At 44.9% G+C, this 24,463-nt stretch overlaps 1 protein-coding gene across 3 annotated transcripts in view; it reads left to right on the top strand.

The window, feature by feature from the left end:
- ZNF532 (zinc finger protein 532) overlaps positions 1–24,463 on the top strand; it is a 107,887-nt gene that overhangs the window by 45,692 nt on the left and 37,732 nt on the right. For all 3 annotated transcript variants that reach the window (XM_082853603.1, XM_082853601.1, XM_082853602.1), the window contains 3 exons: positions 3,755–6,117; positions 18,086–18,267; positions 22,684–22,860. In XM_082853603.1, coding sequence (XP_082709729.1) covers positions 3,772–6,117; positions 18,086–18,267; positions 22,684–22,860 — 2,705 coding nt within the window. In that variant the 5' untranslated portion in view covers positions 3,755–3,771. The remainder of the gene's footprint in view (positions 1–3,754; positions 6,118–18,085; positions 18,268–22,683; positions 22,861–24,463) is intronic.

Here is a 24,463-nt window from a genome sequence, read left to right as displayed (position 1 = left end):
TTAATCTTCCAAGTATTCATCAGAATGCCTGCCAGCTGCACTGCCAGTGTGAACTGCCAGTCGCTTAGCAAGTTGTGTTTCACGTGGTGACCCTTTTATCATTGCTTGTGGTTGTGTGTTCTGGGCCTACCACCCACTGAGTATTTGAATTTTCTGTTATGTTCTTTTTGTTCCTGAGCCGACTGCCCTCTAGGATGAATGGTGTGAAACTGGATGACGTCCTTTGCTCACCAAAATCATAAGGAGAGGGCAAATGACATAAATCCCATGTAGCTGTAAAGAAAGGGTTGAGGGATTTAGGCAGAGCCCAGCCACCACTGGGGACATCCAGAGGCTGGATCCCAGCTTTGGATAAGTGGTGGCATTAAAAAACCACCTTTCAGACCCATTCGACTCCAGTGGGGTTTTGGGGGTGGTTCATGAGTCTATGTTTTGAATTCTCTAAAAAGTGATCTACAAACTTGGATCATCATGGCTGGTAAAGATAGATCATAGGGATGCTTCGCTCATGGTGGTTTTATTGTGAGTATTCAATTTATAAAGGCCGTATGATGCTTAAAAATAAAGCTGGTGAGGGACTTCCCTGGTGACGCAGTGGTTAAGAATCCGCCTGCCAGTGCAGGGGACACAGGTTTGATCCCCGGTCTGGGAAGATCTCACTTGCCATGGAGCAACTAAGCCCGCGAGCCACAACTAACTGAAGCCCGCACACCTAGAGCCCGTGCTCCGCAACAAGAGAAGCCACTGCAATGAGAAGCCCACACACTGCAACGAAGAGTAGCCCCCGCTCGCCGTAACTAGAGAAAGCCCACGCTCAGAAATGAAGACCCAGCGCAGTCAAAAATAAATAAATTAAATAAATAAATAACACGGTGACATTCAGGGATTATTCCTAAGTGGGTGGACTCTTAAGTGGGTATATTGTCTGACAGATGGATTTTTCATTGCCCACATTTTACAGTTCAGCTTCATTTAAAAAAGAAAATCATAATATCAAACTTTCTCGCTAGATTTGACTTCATATAGATGTTTTCATGTCATTATATGCTTAGAAGTGTTGTACTTTGATGCCGGGGGTGCATTATTCCCTGTCTGGTCCTGCAGGCACCCATCTGGGAGAAAAGTGGCCCAGAGTGTTCTCTCTAGGTCAAGCAAACCATCTAGAGAAAAGCACATGTGACTTCTGAGACATAAGTGCATGGAAAGTGATTTATTCTTTTATTTATGATATTTTCTGTTGCTTTCTCTCTTAATGCACTTCAAAAAAAATAATTTATTTATTTTTGGCTGCTTTGGGTCTTCGTCGTTGCACTCAGGCTTTCTCTAGTTGTGGTGAGTGGAGGCTACTCTTCGTTGCGGTGCGCAGGCTTCTCATCGTGGTGGCTCTCTTATTGCGGAGCACGGGCTCTAGGCTCACGGGCTTCAGTAGTTGTGGCACGTGGGCTCAGTAGTTGTGGCTAGCAGGCTCTAGAGCGCAGGCTCAGTAGTTGTGGCACACGGGCTTAGTTGCTCCGTGGCATGTGGGATCTTCCTGGACCAGGGCTTGAACCCGTGTCCCCTGCATTGGCAGGCGGATTCTTAACCACTGTGCCACCAGGGAAGCCCTGGAAAGTGATTTATTCTTCAGCTCCTATTGAGCCATAAGTGTTTGTCTCATCTTCAACGGTAGTTTTTCCCAACGAAATTCTTTGAAGTATTTGGGTGTGTCCCAGAGTGGGTGAAGATTCTGAGGGTGTCTTAGCAGCTGATGATGGACTTATGGTTAATGTGAATTTTCACGGGTATGTTTATTGTTGCCTGAGTAGAAATCCTACTGTGATCCTCATATAGTTATTTTTATTAGGAATGCATGATTTTTTACAGATTGTACAAGAAAAAAATCATTAAATACTTTAGTAAAATACGAAAGACAACTTCTCAGTGATTTAAAGCAGACTTAAAGGAGGAATAATGTAGTAAATATTGACAAGGAAAGAGTCTAGGTGTCTACAAATCACTTAGGCCGATTCTTCCATTGAAAGTTGCCTAAGATCAGCTGTGATCCTTGTTTCTTCCGACATTGATTGTTTCTTGATTCCCCTCTCTTCTTCCCTTCTTCTCCTTTGCTTTCTTTCTCTCCCTCTCCTTCCCTTTCCAGTTTTTCATTCATCCTCTTCCCTTTCCTTCTCTTCCTGGCTGCTGGCCTCCATGGCAGAAGGAAGGAACAGGCCCAGAGAGATGCCCTTACTTCCTGAGGGTCTCAGAGGCAGTGAGTTGTCTGCAGAGCAGGGTCAAGGCCTGTTCTTATTGTAAGTCCTGTGTTCTGGTCCCTGACTTGTGTCCTGTTGGTTATTTGGCATTTATGGTGCAAAGGCAAGTGGGACATTGCCTGTCTTCAGGCAGCTGACCAGGCCAGTGGGTAAGAAGAGACAAGTACACACACACTGTAATACATACAGAGCATAATCGAATCATAAGATGGAGTGCTCCGGGGGTTCAGGGAGGAGGAAGAGCTCCCCTATAGTGGAAGGGCCCCTTGTAAAGACCCCAAGCAGTCTGTGTATTTATATATCCTTCATCTTTAGTAACGGCTGTGACTGTCCATTTTCCTAAAACTCTCCATCCTTCTACCATCCAGGGCTTCGTGCACATTAATGCAAGCACTTATTTATTTTTTTTTTTTTTTCCTGCGGTACACGGGCCTCTCACTGTTGCAGCCTCTCCCGTTGCAGAGCACAGGCTCCGGACGCGCAGGCTCAGCGGCCATGGCTCACGGGCCCAGCTGCTCCGCGGCACGTGGGATCTTCCTGGACCGGGGCACGAATCCGTGTCCCCTGCATCGGCAGGAGGACTCTCAACCACTGCGCCACCAAGGAAGCCCCAATGAAAGCACTTCTTCATAGACTGTTGTCCACCCTGATCTAGCCTGGCTGCCAAAGAGAGGGCCTTCCTCCCCCAGGCTCTGTCACGTACTTGGGTCCATGTTGTCACGTGCTGGGAGTAATTTCGTGGAAGGCCTTTCTCAGCTGCCACAGCCATTTGCAAGACTGTGTTGGCTGAGTATTGATTAGGAAACAGCTGTGCATTCCCTTAACTAGCGAAACCACTGGACTGGGGAGGGAGATGGAAGGGACACTGCACTTTTCTGCCTAGAGAGTGTTTTTTTTCCCTAACATAATGGAGGAAATTAAGATTAAGTAAAACGTGATGGAATGAGCTCCTGGGGGATTTTTGAAACTTTATCAGCAGTAGACGGCCTGTGCTGGGTTGGGCTGCTCACTTTTGTGGATGAATTGAAATCTGTAATTGGGGTTTTGCCTGTAATCTATTGCTTTTCATGTGATACCCCAAATCTGACGGTGACTGTGTTAGCAATAGTTTTGCCAGTAGAATTAAATGCTGTCAAGATCAAGATATGTTTGGAAGTAGTTTTTTGTGAAAATGGTGAGGTGAATCCAATGATAAATAACATTTTCTAGTCGTTAACACCAGAACCTGCTCTTCGTGCTATAATAGTTTTGATCAGCTTGTTAGAGAGGCTCCACGCTGGCAGTGCTGCACGGCCTTTTGGAGGAATTACTTCAAAGCTGTAATCGTCAGGGCTTTATACCTGTTTTCCAGATGCTTGTTCACTTTGGCTCAATGTCCTGACATTATAATAAGTGCAGTTGGCAACTCGCTCTTTCATGATAATCATCACTGTTCGTGTAAGTCCCATAGGGGTGTTTATCTGCATGTTCATTGCTGATGGAATTATTTTCTGTTCGTTTAACAGAACATCTGATCAAATTCATGACCATGGGGGATATGAAGACCCCAGACTTTGATGACCTCCTGGCAGCATTTGACATCCCAGATATGGTCGATCCCAAAGCAGCTATTGAATCTGGACATGACGACCAGGAAGGCCACATCAAGCAGAACGCCCACGTGGATGACGACTCCCACACGCCGTCCTCCTCCGACGTCGGCGTCAGTGTTATTGTGAAGAATGTGCGGAACATCGACTCCTCCGAGGGCGCAGAGAAGGACGGCCACAATCCCACCGGCAACGGCCTGCACAATGGGTTTCTCTCGGCGTCCTCTCTGGACACTTACAGTAAAGATGGATCGAAGTCCTTGAAAGGAGACGTGCCTACCTCAGAGGTGACTTTAAAAGACTCCGCTTTCAGCCAGTTCAGCCCCATCTCCAGTGCTGAAGAGTTTGACGACGATGAGAAGATAGAGGTGGACGACCCCCCAGACAAAGAGGACATGCGCTCTGGTTTCAGATCGAATGTGTTGACAGGGTCGGTTCCCCAGCAGGACTATGACAAACTGAAGGCACTCGGGGGAGAAGGCTTAAGCAAAACTGGCATCTCTACGCCAGGCAACCTAGAGAAAAACAAAGTTGTCAAGAGAGAAACGGAAACAAATTCTATAAACCTGAGTGTTTATGAACCTTTCAAAGTCAGAAAAATGGAGGATAAACTGAAGGAAAACTCTGAAAAGGTGCTTGAAAACAGGGTCCCCGAGGGCAAGCTGAGCTCGGAGAAGAATGACGCCTCCCTCGGCGGTGTGGTGCCCTCGAGGACCAAGCCATCCTCCAAGCTCTCTTCCTGCATCGCTGCAATTGCGGCTCTTAGTGCTAAAAAGGCCGCTTCGGACTCCTCTAAAGAACCAGTGACCAACTCCCGGGAGGCCTCTCCGTTACCAAAAGAAGTAAACGATAGCCCTAGAGCCATTGAAAAGTCTCCGGAATCCCAGAGTCTCATCGATGGGACGAAAAAAGCATCCCTTAAGCAGCCGGATAGTCCCAGGAGCATTTCCAGTGAGAACAGTAGCAAGGGATCGCCATCCTCTCCTGTAGGGTCAACACCAGCAATTCCCAAAGTCCGCATAAAAACCATCAAGACGTCTTCTGGGGAAATCAAGAGAACAGTGACGAGGGTGTTGCCTGAAGTCGATCTCGATGCCGGAAAAAAGCCTTCTGAGCAGACGGGGTCCATGGTGGCGTCCGTGACGTCGCTGCTGTCGTCTCCGACCTCGGCCGCCGTCCTTTCCTCCCCGCCCAGGGCGCCTCTGCAATCGGCGGTCGTTACCAACGCGGTGGCCCCCGCCGAGCTGACCCCCAAACAGGTCACCATCAAGCCTGTGGCGACTGCCTTCCTCCCGGTGTCGGCCGTGAAGACGGCCGGGTCTCAAGTCATTAATTTGAAGCTTGCCAACAACACGACGGTCAAAGCCACGGTCATATCTGCTGCTTCCGTGCAGAGCGCCAGCAGTGCCATCATTAAAGCCGCCAATGCCATCCAGCAGCAGACCGTCGTGGTGCCGGCCTCCAGCTTGGCCAACGCCAAACTCGTGCCAAAGACTGTGCACCTTGCCAACCTTAACCTTCTGCCTCAGGGCGCCCAGGCCACCTCCGAGCTCCGCCAGGTGCTCACCAAACCTCAGCAGCAAATAAAGCAGGCAATAATCAGTGCCGCGGCCTCACAGCCACCCAAGAAGGTGTCGCGGGTCCAGGTGGTGTCCTCCCTGCAGAGTTCTGTGGTGGAAGCTTTCAACAAGGTGCTGAGCAGCGTCAACCCAGTCCCAGTTTACATCCCCAACCTTAGTCCTCCCGCGAACGCGGGCATCACGTTACCGACCCGCGGCTACAAGTGCTTGGAGTGTGGGGACTCTTTCGCCCTCGAGAAGAGCCTGACCCAACACTACGACAGGCGCAGCGTGCGCATCGAAGTAACGTGCAACCACTGCACCAAGAACCTCGTTTTTTACAACAAGTGCAGTCTCCTGTCCCATGCCCGCGGGCACAAGGAGAAGGGAGTGGTGATGCAGTGTTCGCACTTGATCTTGAAGCCAGTCCCAGCAGATCAGATGATTGTTTCTCCATCAAGCAATACTCCTGCTTCATCTTCCGCCCTCCCGAGCTCCTCGGGAGCCGGCACACACACTGTAACAAAAATTCAGTCTGGCATAACCGGGACAGTCATATCAGCCCCTTCCAGCACACCCATCATTCCAGCTATGCCTCTGGATGAAGACCCATCTAAGCTCTGTAGGCATAGTCTGAAATGTTTGGAGTGTAATGAAGTTTTCCAGGATGAGACGTCGCTGGCCACTCACTTCCAGCAGGCTGCAGATACAAGTGGACAAGTAGAGTATCATTTACATTTTGGTGTTTCGGTGATGAATCTGTAGACATGAGTGCTCTATACCATGCCCGTTGATTTTAGGGGCGGGAGCTCAGTTAAATGGGGGGATGTGTGTGTCTATTTGTGTACACACTCACATGTGAGAGAGGATTGTTTGCATAAAGCAGTGTTGAAATATGAATCTTATTTAAAAATCAGTGTTTTTGAAGATGGTTGTTTTAGACAGAAGCTGTGTACTAGTTGGGTCATGGCACCTTAGATGTGGGGTAAGTAAAGGAGTTCTTAATTGTTGGGTGATGGGAATTTGCGTTGGAAGTCTGAGCTCTAGCGAGTGATAGTATAGACCCTTTGGATTAAGTGTTCAAGTCAGGCTACGTCACCAGTGTTCCTGAGTCATTTATTAGCGACCGTTGTGGGATTTAAAAATTTCCTGTTGTTGTTCATAATTACTGTCTTTTACAGTTAAACACACCCAGTTGATACCCACTTTTCAGGCATGCCTGCTTACTTAAGGTGTTGGTCTGGTATATTCAGTAATATTCTCCACTGCAGTGAATTTAACCTTCTAACGGAAAACCCGTCCATTTAAATAGAATACCTTTGAGTTTGTTTGTGGCATTTTTTTTTTTTTTTCTTTTTTGGGCTGCGTTGGTTCTTCGTTGCGGTGGCTTCTCTTGTTGCGGAGCACGGGCCCTAGAGTGCACGGGCTTCAGTAGTTGCGGTGCGTGGGCTCAGTAGTTGTGGCACATGGGCTCTAGGGCGCAGGCTCAGTAGTGGTGGCGCATGGGCTTAGTTGCTCTGTGGCATGTGGGATCTTCCCGAACCAGGGATTGAACCCCTGTCCCCTGCCTTGGCAGGTGGATTCTTAACCACTGTGCCACCAGGGAAATCCCTTGTTTGTGGCATTTTTGGTGTGTTTTTTTGTGGTGAAGTGTAGGTTGGTGTTGGTGAGATGTATTTCACAGTGCGCGTCAGTCGGCGGTTTTATCTCTACCATTTGCTTCTCTCCATGAGGCAACTTCTGGGCAGTAGATAAATGTGTTTTACAGATATATGGAAGTAACTGGGCATGTTGAGTGAAACTAATTCAAGCTAGAGAGACCATATGATTTATTGTGCAAACCAGGAAACGTGTGATATTGGAAGGGGCGCTGGTTTGAGCTGATATACCCTGGCTCAAACTTCTGTCTTGGAAGCCCCAGTGGTAAACTGATCTTTCCCTTACTCGCCTCCGCTGTCTTGTGACGAGGAGCTTTATGCTGTGGTTCAGACGTCTGGTACTGTCACCGTGATCAGCTTCCCAAGGGTAACTGCTGAGTCAAGTTCTTTGTAGGATTTGAGTTTGGGGAACAAAAGATCAAGAATACCTCAGTGACTTTTCCTGTGAACATTCAGTTGAATGGAAATGGAGGCGATAAAGAGTTTCGAGAACATTCTTGCATCGAGAACGTTGGATGTTACATGTTTCATTGGCTCTGACGGTAAAGCACTCAGGTGGTTAAGCTGGTTCAAGAAGAAGTGATTGATGCAGCCCCCCAAGCGCGTCCTGGTGACAGGGCTTGGGTTCTTTCTGGGTTCCTCTTACCTGGTCACCGCTTCATCAAAGGGGCAGTCTTTCCTTCTGTCTTAAAAGGATGCAGTTAAAAAAAAAAAAGAAAAAGCCGTTTCCGTAGTTCTCTCTGTTCTGCTGGTATTTTGTGCAGGTGGTGGAGTATGTCCCGGCTCACGTGTGCTGGTCCGTATTGGCATGTGGAGCTGCCTTGAGAGATGTCTGTTCCCTTGGGGACCTTTTCTTCCCTGTTTTCCCCTTGTTTTTGTTCTCTCTTAACCATTTAGGCTCATCCGCTGAACCGGGGTCAAATAGGGAAGCGCTTTCCCTCAGGGAAAGAGATTGACGTCTCTCCTTGTGTGGGTGGTTGCTTTGCCTTGACTCTTTGTATTTTGCTGGGACAGGTGTGTAGCGCAGCTCCCCCGTTTCCCCTGGAGCACTGAGGGATGAGTCAGGGCAGAATATACGTTAACTCCAGGGCCAGGTAATACTAGGCCGGACAGTCACCCTGTTCTGGTTCCTTCCTCTGACTCTGCCGAGCTAGGGTCCACTCAGCCCACCCGAGAAGAGCATTTTTGTCGAGTGAGCTTCAGCTGCCGCCTGAGCCAGCCACCGCCTGGCTGGCAGCGCCAGCACACCCGAGGCACGTCTCCCGCTCCTAGTGCCCCTGCTTTCACCCAAACCCTGCCCTTCACCACGGTATCCCCTCCACAACTTGCCACTCTTCTCAGGCTCAGCGGGGGGCTCTGCGCACCCAGGGGCAGCCTGGTCTGGTCTGTCGCCCGGCCACCCAGCCTGCGCCCCTGGGTGCGGAGCGGCTGCCCCTTCTTCAGCCTCCTTAACACCTTCCTCGAGTCTCTCCTGCAGCCCAGGAGGCCAGTGGCATCCGTGCAGCTCCTGCTGTCCTAGCCTCAAGTGTAGCGGGAGCTCGGGTGGTCCCCACCTGTGGTTGGCCCCTGGCGCGGCATCAGGTACCCATGGCGATGGGAGGCTGGGGCTGAAGACAGGAAGGACGGGAGAGAAAAGAGAAAAATTCTTCGTTTCGTCTTCTCCAGTTTGCTATTCACACGACCGCTGGCCGGTTTACAGTTTGTGAACTTAAATTTAAGTGTGGGGGAAAAAGTCCACCTGTATAAACTGTTTCCTCTCTGACGAGGGCACTTACAACACTCAGTTCAACCTCTCAATTTTGTAAGAAGATCTAAGGGCACCTCAAGCACCAGTCTTTGCCTGAGTGCCTTCTTTCTGTCTTGCTTTCCGTTTCTCCGTTGGCCTCCCCATTCTGGTGACTCGTGCGTGAACTTGAGCCGGAGCAGGCTGCCTCACTGCCCGGGGGTGGGGACCGTTACAGGGTCAGCCGCGGGCCCGCAGCTGCCCGTTTTCTCTTCTGGCTCTTCTCAGGTCTGCCCAGGCCGGGCTTCCCTACGTCTGCACGTAGGCTTAGAGTCATGTACAACAGCTTCCTGTACTGACCCCAGCTAGCGTTGATTCTGGAGGTTAAAGGGTGTGACCTCAGGGCCCTGGCAAGACTAACAGGCCCCCGGGCCCTTGCTCCGTGCCTTTCCACGTGTGAGTTTACCAGACCTAGAGAAAGGTGTGCCGGTTCACTGACAGCGGGGATATTCCTTCCTCCTTCCCTCCCTGCCTCCCATCAGGGATATTCCTATTCCTCCCTTCCTTTCTCCTGCCCACCTTCTACTTATAATTGCCAAGGTAGTTTAAAAATTTTATGTGATAATGCCGAAAGTATTCCGTGCTAATTAACACCTTGAGTCTTCTCAGATCATCCCATTTTCAAATTAAACTTTTTATTTTGAGGTAATTGTAGATTATGGTAGGAAATAATACAGAGGTATCCTGTGTACCCTTTACCCACTTTCCCCCAATGGTAACATCTTGCAAAACTATTAAACAGTATCATATCCAGGCTGTTGGCACTGATGCTGTCAACACGTAGAGCCCTTCCACGACCATAAGAGTCCCTCATATTGCCTTTTTAGAGCCCCAGTCACCTCCCTCTCACCCCTGCCTCCCTCTTAACCCCTAGGAGCCACTAATCTCTTCTCCTTTCTATAATCTTGTCATTTCAGGAATGTTATATAAATGGAGTCATACCGTATTTAGCCTTTGAGACTGGTTTTTTTCCACTCAGCGTAATTCCCTGGAGATTCATCCAGGTTGTTGGATGTATCACTAGTTCGTTCCCAGTTTGGGGCTATTATGAATAAAGCTGCCACAAACATTTGTCTGCAGGTTTTTGTGGGAACGTGAGTTTTCCTTTCTCGAGGATAAATCCTTTTGTGTGCTGGGTTGTATGGTAGTTGCATATTTATATTCACAAGAAATTCTTTTCCACAGCGGCTGTACAATTTAAATCTCAAGAGCAGTGTATGAGTGGTCTAGTTTCTCCACATCGTCACCGACATTTGGTGGTGGCATCATTTCGTGTTGTAGCCATCCGGATAGGTGTGTAGTGATATCTTGTGGTTTTAATTTGTGTTTCCTCCATAGCTAATAATGTTGAATACCTTTTTGTGTTTATTTGCCATCTACCTATGCTTTTTGGTGAAATGTCTCTTCTTTTGTCCATTTTCTAATTAGTTTTTTTGTTTGTTTTTACCGTTGAGTGTTAAGCGTTCTTGATATATTTTAGATACTGGTCCTTTGTCGGTATGTGTTTGCAAGTCTTTTCTCCCATTCTGTGGCTTGTCTTTTCATCTTAATTAGGTCTTTGGCAGAATAAGTGTTTCTAATTTTGATGAAGTCCCATTTATCAGTTTTCTCTGTTACGGCTTGTGCTTTCCGTGTCAGGTCTAAGTTCGCTTTGCTGTAGATCCTGAGAACCTTGTTTTATGTTTTTTTTCTAAAAAAAGTTTGGTTTTATGATTTACGTTTAAGTCTGTGGTCCGTTTTGGGTTAGTTTTTGTATAATGTGTGAGACTTGGATGGAGATTTCTTTTGCCCCACGCATGTCCTTTTTCTCCAGTACCACTTGTCGAGAAGGCTGCCTTTCCCCCACTGAATTGCCTTTGCAGTTTGTCAGACATCAGCTGGCATATTTGTGGAGCCATTTCTGGGACTCTGGTGGACTGACTCCTCCAACTTTATTCTTTCCTCTCAAAATCGTTTTGTAGCTATTCTGGTTATTTTGCCTTTCCATATATATTTTAGAAGAGTCTTGTCTATAATCTACCAAAAAATTCTTGTTGGGATTTTGATAGGAATTATGTTAAACCTGTATAACAATTTGGGGGGAACTCTTTTCTTTATTATGTTGAGTCTTTCAGTCTATGAACAAATAATGTCTCTCCATTTATTTCGATCTTCTTTGATTTATCATTTTGTAGTTTTTATCATACAAGCCCTATACATGTTTTGTTTGCTAGCTTTCCTTCTTTCTTTACGTTTTGTTGGTGCTTCCCCTCCCCCCTGCCCCCCTTGCACGTGGGCAGGTGTAAATGGTATTATATTTTTCAGTGTTCACATGTTCGTTGCTAATATATGGAAACACAATTAATTTTTGTGTATTTATCATGTATCCCTTGTCTTTGTTAAACTCGTTATTGGATTTAGGGTATTTTTTGGGGGGAAAGATTATATTGATTATTTTTCAGATATTGAACCAACCTTGCATCTCTGGGATGAATCCCACTTGATCAAGGTGTGTAATTCTTTTTATATATTGTGAATTATATTTGCTAATATTTTGTTAGTATTTTGCATCTGTATTCATATAGGAAGGGACTTATAATTGTTGTTAGATTTTCTTTAAATATTTGATAGAATTCTTCAGTGAAACCATCTGGGCCTGGAGATTTCTTTTTTTGGGATTTCTTTTTAAACACCCGCTGGGCTGGTGGAGGGACTCATTATCACTTGGTAGGGATGAAGGTCCCACTTCCCTGCTGCTGTCTCTGATACCATCTGGGTGAGGGTACTAGGACACCTTATTACAGCCTCAGGAGCGGAGGTCTGGGCTCCCCCTGGACTTGGCGTGCTATGGGTGAGGGCGCAGTGCTTCCTGGGGTGTTTGGCTGGAGTAGAGCAGTAATTGTCTTCTGCTAGGCTTCCCCTTTCCAGATCCTTTGGCTAAAGATAGCAGGCTTTTGTTGGGGATTTTTTTGTCTGTGCCCCTTGGCGTTCCTGGGTTCCCCGTTTCCTCAGCTCCAAATCTGGGATCCGTGAGGCACAAAGAACCCCGGAGAACTCATCACTAGGGACCTGAGGTGCCTAGCCAGCCTGCCTCCTCTCTGCCTTCCAGAGCCTCATTATGTTTGTTGTATATATAACGCCCAGGAGTGTTAGTTGTACTTAGTGGAAGGAATAGAGAGAGGTACTTCTAGTCCATTTCCCTTGAAGTGGAAGTTTCACTCTATTTTTTCAAATACAGCTGTTTTGTCTTCCAGGAGAGAGTGTGTAGTTACATCACTGGGCTCTGCCTGAGGCCCTCCGGCCTGTGATTCTCAGTCGCTCTTTGGAGTCAGGCTTCCTGGGAGGACAGCATTCCGCTTGACTCTGGACTCCTCTCCGCTTTGAGCCTGAGGCATGTCGCCTGCTCAGTGAGGTCACCTCCATCTTGGCCTATCTGTGACAGCTGTCAGGAGTGAGCGTCTCTTCTTCTCCCTTTCCTGTGTGTTGAACCCAGCCTCCTCAGACCTCAGCCTTTCTGTCGAGAATGACTTCTTGGTTTAGTGCAGGCACCATCTCCCTTCTCTTTTTATCTTTCATTTTCTCCCTATTTATATTTTCACCCCTGTTTATGGTTTGAAGGGCTCCTTTTCCAAGTTGGTCCAGGGGTGCTTGTTTGAACCCGGTAAAGGATTTCTTTTTCTTTTGACACCAGCTGTGGCTGTCTGTGCAAAACCTCTCACCGTCACCCCGTACATACGTGCTCAGGCTCTGGAGCCAGCATGTCATGGGTTAAAGTAAGGTTTGGGTGGCATTTGCTGAATTCTGCCTTGTCAGTTACTCCTTCTCTTAAAGGTATTGTGTGGCCAGTCTATACAAGGGAATGATGGACTCAGGGACTCAGAGTGCTGCTTTATCATTCGCTGGCCCTGTGCTCCGCAAACCCGCATGCAGGTCTCTGTGGAGAGCCGGGTGGGAAGCTGTGGTTTAGCTGGAAGCCCTCTTCACCCTGCATCCCCCGAGCCTGAATCCGAGCCAGGACCCCAGGCAAGCTCAGGCCCAGGTTAGTCTGCCCTGCCCCCATCTGCTTACCCTGCCGAGGAGCAAGCCCTGAGGAGTGGGGGTGCGATGGAGCATCTGGGGTGGGTCATGCCCTTCCCAGCCGCCCTGAACCAAGCGGTGCAATAGAAGTGGAGCACATGGACATCGACTTCTAACCCCGGTAAAACTGCCCTGGTTGGCGGTTTATGTTCCACCCGATCCCATTAATAATTCCTGCCTTGGGGCACACTGAGAAAAGGAGTGGGTGGAGGGGCTAGAGAAGTTTCCCTCCTCTCCATGAAGTAGTTAAGAGCTGACAACTGTAGTTTTAATAATTGAAAATTAAACTTACTGGAATGTTGTTGCTTCACCTCTTGGTAAAACCACAACTAAACTTAGCCAAGTACAGACTGGAAGCGCGTATTACAGCCTCCGAATCGGTAAAATCAGTTTTCTTCCCGTAGAATCTGTATGAGCCGTAGAATCAGAGGATGTCATAGGTCCTTTGCTCAACTCTTTTATTTCACAGTTGAAGAGACAAATGCCCAATCAGTGGCCAACTCAGAACCTGAGGCAAGATTTCTTTATTGCCAGCTATTCTTTCCAGTTTCTGATGCTGGTAACCTAAGATGCAGAAGCATAGAACTTTACAGCTGCAGGGACCATAGGAGTCCTCTGAGAATGGACCCTGGGGTTACATTCAGATTAGCTTCAAGGGTGCAGGCGAAGGTGACTTATCTGCCACGGTCCTTATTTTGGGGGGTTGCTGATTCAGTTCAGGTTCAGGGAGTTTATGGGCATCATTACTAGAACATACCAGGTGTATTAAATTATCCCGAGCAGCCTCCCCCAGGTCTCATTTCTAGACGTACTCTGCTCCAGCAGCTGCTTCTGGAGGCCGTGGGGCCGCCTCAGTTCCCACGCCCACCCCAAACACCATCATTAGCTTGGTTTTTGGCCCTGCTCTCCTAAACGTTTACTATTAATTTTGGTCAGGCTAGTCCTGTCCCAGTTGATAGTTTAATGTTATCAGCTCTTAATTTATCTGTCTTCTTGAGCGATTGTCATCTGAGTGGATTATATGTGTGGACCATACTGCTTTCTGCGAATTTGCTCATTTCACTGTCAACTTTTATTAGGGATTTTTAGTGCAGAATGATTTGAGGACAAAACCAGCACCAACAGCTAGCATTGGGAACAATGGCATATACAGTTATTTCTGCTATAATGCTTGCTTTGTGTTACTTCCATTTAACTGAGATCTGAAATGCAGTGCTTTGTCTGTGTTCTCATTGTGAAACTGGGTGAAAGTGAGAGCCAGAAAACAAACTGGTATACTTTTATTATTATTACTATTATTTGGTAATTATACTGTAGTTGGAAAATTACAATGAGGCAATGCTGTCAATGAGGCAGAAACAGTGTACTTAGCATCTGGGCTGACTGTTAAGTTGACAGTGTTTTGACCTCTGGATCAGTGGGTCTCATGCTGTCACAGGCTTTTGGTCTGTTTGAAATTTAAGCATCAGTAGATGCTATATTTACTCACATTTCCCGAGCCTTCCTCATCTTTTCCCTTGCTACTCTTCTCCCTAAAACATGAGGTGAAACACATAGAATTGTTTTCCTTGTTACTCAGATAATTCCTCCTGTATACAGAGAGGGTGCCGAGCCCTAGAGCTATCTGAATCCTTACCAGGGCCCCAGTGTACCCCGTTCCTCACAGCCTGCGTTGGAGGCCTAGCCTTCACTCTCTGTGCTAGGATTGGGCGGAGAAGGGTGCAATGCAGGTAGCTGTCAAGTTTGAGTGTGATTACTTTTCAGCTTTATTTTCAGCTTTCTCATGTTACCTGAGTATTGAAAAATAATGTTTTAGTTTAAAAAGTAGCAGTTCTCTGAGCAAATGAGTCTGCCCCAGACTAGAAATTAACCGCTTATTACCTAAGTACTGCAAACGTTTTCCATTTTCAGATGACATAAGTAAACTGTCAAAAGACACATGAGACTATTTAAGTGCATTTTATCGTACTGTTTTCTGTTCAGAAGGCAGGTACTGTCACGTTAAACTGCTTTATCCCGTCGAAAGTAGCCTCAGCTTGTATAGTAGAGAGTTAGAGTTTTAAGATACATTTTTGTTTCTTTGATTTAAAGTAAGGAAAAAAAGACAGATTCTTGTAGACCACAGAGAAATCCTGGCCTGCCCCCATCCTCAAATGCATCTCCGCAGATCCAGAGAACGTGTGTCATTACTGTGAATTCCCAGTATCCCAGAGAAGCTAATGGCATCTGCTCCTCTGTGCTGTGAAGATCTGTCACCGTTGTCTCAGGAAGCAGAGAGGGCACATTATCTAAAACAGGGGCGGTGGATAAAACTGGAGGGAGAGCAATTAGGTAAACCCTAAAACTATTGCTAGCACACAAGTATCCAGGAAGAGAACGTCTGCAGTCCAGACAACTTGCTTGTTCTCAAGATGGAATGGAGTGGGAACAGGTAAACGGAAACGTGGGAGTCAGCACAGAGTCTGCGCACAAATACACATGCATCCGTGTGTGCAAACTAAAGAGTAGAACTTAATCTGATGTGATTTCCCAGGGACTGAATTCTCCCATTTCAGCAATATGGAAGCACTGTGATTTGGGGCTGTAGCCCACTCTGGCTCCCACCCTCGCCTGTACTTCTTTCTGTACCTACAGTGGGTGAGGCGCCTCAGCCCATGGAAATGGCTGAGTGCAGATTCCTGTAGCTCATCAGTGGTGGAGGGGACAGGGAGGGCAGAGGCTGCCGCCTGCTCTCACAGAGCCCTGGGGCCACAGGGAACGCCCCGCTGCACAGTGCAGTGTGAAGGGAATGCGTCCCCTCTCCAAGGACTGGTGCGAGAGAGGTCGCTATTGAAAGGTTGGTAATTGGGTGACCTTGTTACTCTAAAGCATTTTTCATAGTCTTTGCAGTCAGACATTTCTATTGTAAAGAGCACTTTAATTAACAAAACCTCTTCTTGAATAATTTTGATACTTATTTTAGTTGACCTGCTAGTAACAGAGCTCTTTCACCCACCAGCCGGTCCATAACTATTTTTATAGTTATGTGTGTTACAAACATACAGGCAGCCAGTAGGGGAGCGTGTTTAAGTAATTCATTGTGAATTTTATGTGTATTGTGAAGGGTGTTTGTTAACATGTCTTGATGAGAGATCATGTGAAACTTCTCTTCAGCTTTAAGGAGCACATACTTTGTCTCCTTTTTAGATCTCCTGTTTTTATTTTTGTTGCTGTCTCTCCCTATAATAAAAGTGGTAGAACCACATCACTCTCCGAGAAGGAGAAGCTGCGGAGGTGGGTTGGGGGATGGCCTGTAACCCTGACAGTGGTCCTCTGTCCTTCACGTGCATTTGCCCAGCGGCGGGGTGGGGGGGTGGGGGGGGTTTTGCTTGTTTATTCCTTGTGGACCCCCACCCTACTCCTCCCTTGGCCTTGGAATTAATTATTCAGAGCCCAGTTCAAATCCCGGTTCTTCCACCTCATAGCTGTGAGGTCTTGGCAAGTTTCTTAACTTCTCTAAACCTCATTTCCTCATCTGTAAACTGGAGATAATTTTATCCACTTCATAGGTTATGATGAGAATCAGATGAGGTGATGTATCGAAGTTCATCTGTTTAAAGGACCTAGTTCACCACTTGGCTTAGAGCGGAATGGGCTCAATACATATGATAAACATAAAATGTTTTGACTTGAGTGTAGAAAACACTGGTTTTATTCCTAAGTAAGTGCAAGACATTCTGAGATGTCTGTGGAAATTCAGACATTATCATTCACTGCCTGGGATGAATGACGGTGTGGTAAAAGCGAATAGAAGACCTTCGTTCAAAGAAACAGACTACCTGTGATAATGTAGGTGTCACCAGGATCTTATAATTAATGCATCTGTTGATTGGTTTTCGTTGCTGTGGCTTTGGAATATGTGTTATTAGAAAAGGAATGCTATTTTTAAATGATGCTTAACCTCATCATAGCTGCCTGTAATGTTCTTATTTTGTGACTGCAATAAACATTTTATGGGATAAAATTTGTAATTTAGGCCTTTCAGGAGAGAACCAAGAAAGAGTTTTCAAGTGAGTTTCTGATTTTTCTTAGTTTAGGTTCCTCAGAAGTTTAAACCTTAATTTGTTTGCAATAGCTGAAAGAATAAAAAGTCTTTTGAAAATGTCTTAATTCTGTTGTCAGTACAAAAGATTGTTTCAGTTTTAGCTGGAGTCTATATTTTGAGGCTTTCTTTAACTGACTTTAATAAAAATTACACATTTTAGAAGGTAGTAGTAGATACTTGTGGCACGAATGTCCAGATAGTATTCAGACACATTTTATCTTCTGCTATGTTAGGTTTATTTTTGGAATGGAAGTAATTGAGTTCTCTATTTATATTTACTTTGAGTTTTTTGTGTTCTAAAAACATGCCATGTTTGTTTAGTGCTTATATCTAAGGGGCTGAAAACTAGGTAGTGTGTTCCAGGTTTTCCTGGTTAGTGAATGGTGTAGAGCCCTTTCCAAAGAGGATTTCAGTCTGTTTTAGTTTATATGTGATTAGATTTTAAGCTCTGTGAAGTTTCAATTTAATATCTGAATTTATGTATCTAAACTTCGTTCGTTGGTTTTAATCATAAGTCATAATGATCAGTTCATCCACTTAAGAAACCAGTTCATGTGCAAAAAAGAAGCAACCGATTGCTGCGGCCATTCTTTTTGCATTCCTGTGTTTCAGATCTCAAATAACTGAAGTGAAAAAAATTTAAGAAAGAAAGAAAGCAAGCTGGATTAACCACTAATTAATTTTTATTATTTTGAAGAAACTTTTTTGAGTTGTGGGAGCTCTACTGTCAAGATAGATGCCCATAAACTTGTATTTTAAAGTTAATTATACATTAAAGTAGATTTACTAACATACTTTATAAGGATACCTCTTCTTCACACTAAAAAAAAAATGTAAACGTAACAAAATTGGAAGTCTACCTAATGCTAACAGTCTCTTTACATCGTACTTTGGGATGAGCATGACTACATAGTACATATTGTCTGCATTTTACAGGGACATTTTACATTGACCATTTAACTTTTAAGTTTGCTTTTTCTTTGGAAATCAATTATCGTAGTATTTGAAATGACCGCTGTATACTTATTTTGAGGTTTAACCAAGCTTCTTTGCATATTAGAAAATACTTCGTAGGACCAACCCTGTTTCCCCCTTTGGTTTATTTAGAAGACTTGCACTGTCTGCCAGATGCTGCTTCCTAACCAGTGCAGTTACGCATCTCATCAGAGAATCCACCAGCACAAATCTCCCTACACCTGCCCCGAGTGCGGGGCCATCTGCAGGTCGGTGCACTTCCAGACCCACGTCACCAAGAACTGTCTGCACTACACGCGGAGAGTTGGTTTTCGGTCAGTATATCGTTCATTTCTGTGCAAATAAAGCTTATTCACGTCTGAGGGCACAGGGTTTTGAGTGGTCTGTGCACATCGTTGTCAGGGTCATACAGTGATACCTCGATTAACAGATCCTCTGGGAACCTGGCTCATTTGTAGTCGAGTTGATCTGTGTGAATCCTGTAATGTGGTATTGACTCTGGTCCACACGAAGCCGAGGGTCAATGGGACCCATCCTTCTAAGCAAAAGTGTGCAGGTGGTAAGGTTTGGCTTTGATTGACTGTTAGAGCCTTTATACTTTCTGTACCCTTTCTAGCATACTTCTGTTGTCACGCTCTCTGCATTTGAAGCCCTGCAAGAATGCAGTGCATTTCTGTACCTCTGAATATTTGCTCTCATCAAAACAGAAAGGGTATGGATGGTCCCTTACTTTTATCTTGTCTTGTTAAAGGATTGGGTGTGTGTCCTTTCCTACCACCGCTCGTTGTGGAAGAGCCTTCCACCCCAGATCACCTTCCTTTATTCCTTCTTCTCCATTACCTGAGTCCAGGCTTCTTCCTCATCTCTGCACATCTTAACCGTGACCCCTTTCACTGCCCCCTAATCTCAGATGTGTCTTTTACAACATCTGCCAAGGCTAATGTTAGTTTAGTCTTTTACAACATCTGACAAATCTAAATGTTAGTTTCGTATTGAGCGATGATGCATTTGAACTTGATCCTCCACTTTGTGACCTTCTGAAATGCATTCCTGTACCTTTTAGAAACATTTTATTCCTGTACATTTTGATCCAGTGAAGGTCCACCAAGAAAACATGTCATCGATATACAGTGTCTTTGTTAATAGAGGTATTACTGTATTGTGTATTTATCTTAAACTTGAACATTTGTTCACCTGGTATTGTTAATGTTAGACTGTTAATATACAATTATTTTTTTTCTTTTAGTTGTGATACAGATATGATGTTTTATAAAAATGAAGGCCAGTCGGTATGATTTAAAATTTTATTTCAGTTAAATTTACATTATGGCATCACCAATTTCCAGGTGGTTCAGTCCATTTTTCTAACACTAAGACTTATTTCACATTTTTATCTCATGCCTCCAAACCTGTGATGCACAGATATTTAATGGATTGGCAACCACCCTAGTAGAAAACCTTTGGTTTGGAAACTTAGAAACCAGGGTTTTTGTACCAGTTGGGCTCCTCATTGTGTGCTAATTCATGTGTTCTTTGTGCCTTGGTGCCCTGTCTGTAAAATGGGTGTGATGTTTGCCTCCATCTCTGTGGGCATGTTACAGAGCAAAACAGGATAGTCCAAAAGCATGCTAAGTGCTTAAGAGGAATGTTCCACGTTGAAGGTGCCCTTGATTCCACAGAATTCATACACAGTGATACTTTGGTTCTTATCCCATGTTTTGAAACTCTTATTACTGGATTCTTTATTTAATATAAAACTACAAGTGCAGTTCTTTTAACGGATGCCAATTTCCTCAGATATTTATAGTTGATTTTTCTAATATAATGAAAGTGAACTTAAGTTGGAATGAATAAAGGAAGTAAGACTCCTATAATGCTAGCTATTCCTGGTATCTTTTTTTTTTTTTTGCGGTACGCAGGCCTCTCGCTGTTGTGGCCTCTCCTGTTGCGGAGCACAGGCTCAGCGGCCATGGCTCACGGGTCCAGCCGCTCCGCGGCATGTGGGATCTTCCCGGACCGGGGCACGAACCCGTGTCCCCTGCATCGGCAGGTGGACTCTGGACTACTGCGCCACCAGGGAAGCTCTATTCCTGGTATCTTTTCTAAATTAAAACAAAAGCTCTGCCGGCAAGCTAAAAGTAATTAACTCAACTTGGAAAAGACCATCCCTTGCTTTTCTTTTCTTTTTTTTCCCCCCTCATTCACAGAGTTGCTTAAATTTGGCACTTTGAATTTTTACTAAAATTTCTGTGTTTTTAGTATAGACGTTTTTTCTTGCATTTGGGGGGTTACCAGAGCTATAAAAAACACCATGTTTGTACATTCTGAAGTTTAGTTCATGTTTACCTCTTTAGGTAATAGAACAGAATGCGACCTGAGTTTTTTTCCTGTTGTTTCAAATAATGGTCCAGTCTGCTACTTGTCTGGGGTTCAGCAGCCCCTTGACCTTGTACATTTCCCCCTCCTTCTTTGGCTTTATAGTTTTTCCAATTAAAAAACTTTTTTATTTCATTTTTAGCCAGAGGAGCATCTCTGGCGTGGCTCCCAGCCTGACTTTGTCAGGATCCCAGCCTCTTCCTGGTTTGGTGCCTTGTCTGCTCTCTTCCTGATCATACACTGCATCTCCCAGATAGTGAGGGGGCCATTTCTAGCTTCTGGTTGATTTGGTAAAAGTCATTTATTTCTCTGAATTTTTCTGCTTCTTGATCCACTAGATCTGCATCTAGGAAGGGGAATTATAGGATTGTATACTGTAAAAATTTTTTTTTAATGAAGAGAAACTTAATTGGTACCCAGAACACACAGGGCTTCAGCTATATTAAATATTTATTAATAGACTGGGTTTTTAGTAGCATTAGGATGCTGTATGAACCCTTCAAATTCTCCTTCTATTTTTCTGTCTTATTTGCGTTCCATATGGCCTCTTTTCTTCCACTTGTAGGCAGATATTTTACAACTTTCTTTCAAATTCTTTAAAATTTTTCTCCTTTCTTTCCTCACGTTAAGGGGAGGGGGGCTTTCCCTCGGCCTCCATGAGGCTCTTCGGACCAAGCCTTAGCCACCTTCTTTATCAGCTGTAGGTTCTCTAACCTCCTGCTTGTTTTCTTAGAGATTAAATCTTCCTCTCCAGGTGACTTCAGAGAAACAGCCCTTCCTTGGTGTTTTGCCCTTTGAATACACCTTTGTACTCTTGATGGGGAAAATACTTTATGATTCACAATGTAGCAGATTCTTTTGTTTAATAGTTAGTAACCCATCTGTTTTTGTTTTGTGTTATCTTCCTCTTTCATAGGAATTACTGGCTTCTAGGGTTGGGAAGGACTAAAAAATTATCTATTCCAACTCTTCTCATTTAACAAATGAGAAACCAGCCCAGAGAGGATCAGTAACCTGTTCAAGAAAACCCAGGTTCTAGTTAACTCAAAATTGTTGCAGTGTGCCTGGGTGGCTTCATTGCCTAAAACAGTAGGTCAAGTAGATAGGACAGAGGAGCATTCTGTATTTATTCTCCTATATTCAGTGCTTTTAATGTATATACTGCTGAATATGATGCCGTAAGTCATTTAAAATGCTAAGGCATTAATTATGATTTTTATGAAATGCCCGCAAAGCTTAACATGGCAGGCTTTATAGAGCATGTGTAATTTAGAGTGTGTCACTCCTGTACGACTCTGGAAGCTGCTCCTTGAATTTGGAGGGAGTTTCTAAGAACAGAAGTGTCTTAGGTGTCAACGCCATCGAGCGCTGCCTCTGGAAGGCAGCCCCAACTGCAGTCTTCCTCCCCCAGGTCAGCCCTCACATTCACACCCAGGACACGTCTGCCGGGTGCGTGAAAGGTCTGCCCCTGCAGACCCTCGAGGGTCAACAGAGAGACCACTCTCAAATAATTTTCAGGTGTGAACAAAGAAGGACGACTAGGTGGTAGATGGGTGGACTGTTAAGGGGTGCTGGGCGTCCTTGCGTGAGAAAGGTGAGGCTGGGGGGAAGTGTCTCCAAGTTCTAAAGTTTGTTTCTGTAGGACTAGATTTGAGTGAGGAGTGAGCTAATCATCAAATTATTAGAAATTCAAGAAGAGGTTAGATAGGCAATTTACGTAGGGAGGTTGGTTTTTCAGATGGTTTATCTTTCACGTCATTTGTTAAACAAATGTAAGTGTACTTAAATTGAATTTCCAGGAGACAAACACACTAGGTGGTTGACCTTCTCTGTAGCCTCCAGGAACGGTCAGTGCCTCCGTGCGGTCACGACACAGTGGCTGTGGCTTTGGAGCCAGTACTCATTCATTCCTCTGGGTCCCTCTGTCGATGGCATATAGGATTAGATAGCAAAGCTTTCTTCCTTTGGGTATTGGGGATGGGTGGGAACCTCAGAATCCAGCGTGCGGGGGTCCTCTCAAAGCCAGCAGTCGTAGGGTCTTGCTGTGCTGCTGGCCTTGACGTGGCCCCATGGTCCACTGGTCTCACCACAGCCTGGCGTCTGGATGTTCATTCTTAGAAACTTGAAAGATGCTCAGAAAATAGTCCATTGGAGTTATAGTTTTCTTCTTCATGATCTTCTTTCTCAAATATATAAAAATAATTTGATCTGTTACAAACAGAAAAAACCCGCACGCTTGAAAAAGCTCTTAAGAACCTTAAAGGGCTATTTGTTCATTTTACCCAGTTTTACACAGTTAAGTTATACATGTTTAGTGGTCTCGTGCTAACGACTGTGTGTTTATTTTCTAACAGATGTGTGCATTGCAATGTTGTGTACTCTGATGTGGCCGCACTGAAGTCTCACATTCAAGGTTCTCACTGTGAAGTCTTCTACAAGTGTCCTATTTGTCCAATGGCGTTTAAGTCTGCCCCAAGTACACATTCTCATGCCTACACGCAGCATCCCGGCATCAAGATAGGAGAGCCAAAGTAAGTCATGCTGCCTTTCGCCTTTTACCCCACTCCTTTATCAGTAATTTAGAAGAGGTGGTAGTTCTGTGGGATATAATTTAAGATATGAAAAGTTATGCCGCTGTGCAGATTTTGATGCTCTGCGAAGTATAGCTCGTAACTCCCTAAACCTCTCAGTCCTGTCCAGGGGGGACTCTTTGCCCTAAAAGGTCACTTACCATTCATGCGCTTGTCATCAGTTTCTGCTAAACAAGTGAATGTTTATCATTTTTGTTCTTTTTCTTAAGATGATTTTGTTCTTTTTCTAAGATGATTTTAATAGGTTCTTGGAAGACTGTAAAAAACTGTCCTCTTTCAATTTTCATAGTTTCTTAAACACTTTTCACAGTACATTTATAAGATGAAGTCTACTTAAGACACTGGTTCCTGCATTTAACTTCATAGCCGATGTAAATCCTTGATTAGTAAAAAGTAAATTTCATCTTTTGCTTGATTTCGCTCTTAATTTTGTCAGTGTTTGCCTCGTTGAGTTTGTGTTTCAGCAGGCAGTTACGGGCTGCCCGCCTGCAGTGGTGGCCAGCTTCGCAAAGACAAGGCAGTGAGGGCGCTGGGGTCAGAATCCTGCTGCCACCCACCAGCTGAGTGACCTTGGGCCGGCACTGACCCCTGTAAAGTGAGGGTCACGCTTCTGTCCCCGGGTTTGTGTGAGGATTTTTGTGTGAGGATAAAGCAGGGTGAGGTCTTTAAAATGCACGGCACGTGGCCCCTCTCTCTGGCACACGGAGAGCCCGTAGCCTCGGCATCGTCCCTGCTTCCTTGGTCCCTGGATGTGCACACAGCCCTGGATCAGATGCCAGGCCTGATGTTCACTTTCTTCCTGTGTTGTTTGTGGCAGTGTGGAATTTGATAATTATGTGAGGCTAGATTTGCTGCCTCAAACCTATTGGTGTGTTTTGTCTAAAACTCTATAATCAAGGAAGCATTGGGGGAAGATATGTGGATATGCCATATTATGTATGTCTGGCTTTCATGTAACATTTAGTTTGGGGGAAATGTCATTGGCTAAACACGATAGAAGTGACTCTGTTTACTAAAAAACTATGAGAAAATGGAATTTTATTCTAATAGGACCTTCACTCTGATCTTTGTAGATCTTCAAAATGAAACACATTACAAATTAGGGGATCCACATACGACTTGGTGTCTTGACTCCGAAGACAGACATTAGTGAAACGTCAGTTAAACAGCCTTCAGTGTTCCTGGTCATCAGCCTTTCGGACAATAGCATAGTCTGCCCTACCCCCTACTCTCTCCCCACACAACCCCCCGGTGAATATAGTTTTTGACTTGGTTTTTTTATTCAAGTAAATAAAACTTTATTCACTGGAATGTGCATGAAATCTGGAACAGTAGTTGTTACCTGGGAATACAGCATAGCAAACGATTAAAGTAAAGTAAAACAATATTCCTCAAATTTGAGTAATGTATAGGAAAAAAATCATTCCAGTATTTTCTTAAAAACTTTTCTCTACTACAGTGGTTTTTTAACAGGTGCAAGCCCAAAGATGGGCATTAACGATTGAGTTTTAAACTATAAAACTAAAACAAATTTACAAGTAAA

Source organism: Leucopleurus acutus (genome assembly GCF_964270905.1).
Source record: "Leucopleurus acutus genome assembly, chromosome: 13".
NCBI classification, from domain to species: Eukaryota; Metazoa; Chordata; class Mammalia; order Artiodactyla; family Delphinidae; genus Leucopleurus; species Leucopleurus acutus.
This window is presented reverse-complemented; position numbering and strand designations above follow the sequence as displayed.